Source organism: Myxine glutinosa, chromosome 5, assembly GCF_964187855.1.
Source record: "Myxine glutinosa chromosome 5, kmMyxGlut1.1, whole genome shotgun sequence".
NCBI classification, from domain to species: domain Eukaryota; kingdom Metazoa; phylum Chordata; class Myxini; order Myxiniformes; family Myxinidae; genus Myxine; species Myxine glutinosa.
In genome coordinates this window covers 200,050,960-200,053,795 of record NC_136265.1, presented here as the reverse complement: position 1 = coordinate 200,053,795, position 2,836 = coordinate 200,050,960, and the positions used below count along the sequence as shown (strand labels likewise).

Here is a 2,836-nt window from a genome sequence, read left to right as displayed (position 1 = left end):
GGGCCAACAAAGATCCGGGTGAAGTTTGGATTGATATCCAAGTCTGTAGCAGAAGCAAGGAGCTTTCCTATTGGCCCGGAAAATGTGTTGTCTGACAGAGTAGGGCCATCAAGGTGAACAATGAGATGGTGCAGGGGAAGTTCACCAGTGTGCAGGTTGCACACGAACCAGACCAGCTTTCTCCCCAGGTGCAGCTCCAGCTTCCGCATTACTCCAGCTTTCACACCAGTGTTGACATTTGTTGAGTCTCCTCCAATGGCCCACAAGGTCTTATCAAAACCCCTCTCTTTCAGCCAGGCAAACAGGACCTTAGCAATCTGCTCCACATGTGACTCCTCTTTAGTTGCTTTCTCTGGGGTAAAGTGGAACAGATAGTAGCTACCAGGCTCACTAACAACAGTATCGTGTTCTTCCTTGATCTTTGCAGGAAAAGATTGGTCATTGCCCTCAGCTTCCATCATCACATTGGTCAGGTCAATCCGCTCATCAAAGAGGATGCAGGAGATCCCCCCCCTACTCCCTGCACTTCTCATCAAACTCTTCCCCCAGCTCTGTCATCAACTTCTCCTGTGCTCTATTGACCTTGTTCTTATCAATCACTTTACTTGTATTGTCTTCTGTGATGATTCCTGCATCAATCAGAGCTGCAGTTGCTATCGCTGCAGTTGGCCTCAGCCCTATGCCATACCTTACACTAGCAAGGGCAATGTTTGGAATCTCATCATAGTTTTTCTGGACCTTTGCTGAAGCTGCAGGCTCAGTGTCAGTTTCAGGGAAGAGCTCAACTTCAGTGACAAACTCATCTTCAGCACCACTTCTCTCCAATTCCAGATCCTCATCACCATCTGACAAAAATCTCTCAACATCCTTCCTGGCTGCCTTCTCTGCTGCTGCAGCATTTTCCTCCTTGCTCCTTCTCCTTTTCTCTGCATTCTTTTTATTTTCCTGCCTTTCCAATGTCCTCACCTGTCTCTTGTGCTCTGGCAGATCAGGGCTCCCCATTTGGTGGGGTCCTTTACTTCCAACCTTCTCTTTCTGTCCCTTAATGTAGGCAAGATCTTTCACAGGAATCATTTTCTCTCTGCTGCAGGAACAGTTAATGTGGGCTTGGATCACACAGCCCTCACCCGCCTCACAGCCTCCCCCCTCACAACTGGTAATCTGACACTTGCAAGTCAAAATATCAAATAACTTGTCTAACTTGACAATGAACCTCTCTTTGGCATCAAGTTTGCCCTTCCCAAGAGAAAACCTCACTGCCTGATTCCAGACCTCCTTGAGCTTGGACATGATGGTCACCTTTTCATTGATAACAGGAGGCTTGAAAAGAGCATTAGCTTTGCTCCACTGACAAATCAGACCAGGGTAGATGTCAGACACGAGCTGGTCCACTGGGTAGTTCCTCCTGTCATCTTCACTTTGCTCCCTCAAGTAGATGCCATACCTCAGGATATCCCTCACAGTTGGCAGTTCAGACACCAACAGCTCCTGCCCAGTGCCAACAAGATTACTTAAATGAGAACTTGATTTCATCCTTGTTCTGACTTGAGCCATTTTTAGTAGTTCACACTGAAATAAAAACAATAATACGCAGGTAAGTATCCACTACAGACAGATATTAAGGTATTACACAGGTATTACAGAAAACCATCAAAATATTCACTTCACAGGTCACTATTTTCCTTCACATGTAACTCAGGGCTGGCAATAGGTAAGTACACAAATCAATTAACAAATATAATATAAAACAAGGTAATTTACATCTAAAATTATTATCTATTTGTTCCTCAGGGTCCTTATCAAAAACGTACTTACAGGCAATGCCATAAGAAGAGAAGAGAAGACGGATGGATAAGGATTGCCAACCTCCTCAACATCGAGCTTTCAGCAACAAGATGGCTACAACTGCCGTCCCAACAGGAAGTTACCAAAATAAAAGCCCAAACTTCAAAATAAAAAACTTCTCTTTTTTCCAGAAGAATAGCAATATAATCAAAAATTTAATAATAATCAACTGCAAATTGATGTAGGTTAGGGTTATCAGAATTTTAAAAAACCTCAGATTTGTGTTCTACACACCAAAATACGTAATATGAACACCCCTCTCGATTGATTTCAAAAAAAAAAAAAGTATGGCCCGCCCTAATGTAGTAGTAATAGTAGTCGTAGTAATAGTACTGTAATAGTAGTGGTAGTAGTCGTAATAGTAGTAGTTGTATTAATAGTACTGTAGTAGTAGGTGTAGTAGTAGTAGTAGTGGTAGTAGTCGTAATAGTAGTAGTTGTATTAATAGTATTGTAGTAGTAGGAGTAGTAGTAGTAGTAGTTGTAATAATAGTACTGAATAGTACTTTAGTAGTCATAGTAGTAGAGTAGGAGGAGGTAATAGTGGTAGTCGATGAATACGAAGTACGTACAGACTAATTGCGAACTCAGGGTTTGGTGATTAATGTTGGAATCTTTGGGAATGAAAATCCGCTCTTCCAAGTATAAACGATCCCGCACCATCTGATTTGTTCATGAAACGCGTATTTCTCTCGTATTTAAAAGTATTCAGTGACCAGAAAGTTGTCCGAACCCGCATTAGATTCTAAATGGGGGTACGAGGGATGGAAGCGGCAAAAATGCCAATTTACATCATCTGTCATGGAGCCGGTAATCTGGGAGCGACGATTCCCATTTATTGCCACATCTGATGCAATTTAAATACTCCAATGGCGGCGAGTTGCTCCGCTTGATGAAACTGTTTGTTCGATATTTGCAGCTTTTTGATGCTTCGGGTTTGTAATAAAAAATTGTATTGGTGTCAAAACCAGTTACCAATTGTAAATTAATAG

At 42.2% G+C, this 2,836-nt stretch overlaps 1 protein-coding gene across 1 annotated transcript; it reads right to left on the bottom strand.

Annotated features, from left to right (window-relative positions):
• Positions 1-273: 273 nt before the first annotated feature.
• Positions 274-1,850, bottom strand: LOC144892450 (uncharacterized). The gene is made up of 2 exons (XM_078779354.1): positions 1,816-1,850; positions 274-1,569 (listed from the first exon to the last, which is right to left on the bottom strand). Exons 1-2 carry the CDS (start codon positions 1,825-1,827, stop codon positions 514-516), a joined length of 1,068 nt encoding a protein of 355 aa, XP_078635480.1. The 5' UTR covers positions 1,828-1,850; the 3' UTR covers positions 274-513.
• Between the last annotated feature and the right edge of the window lie 986 nt (positions 1,851-2,836).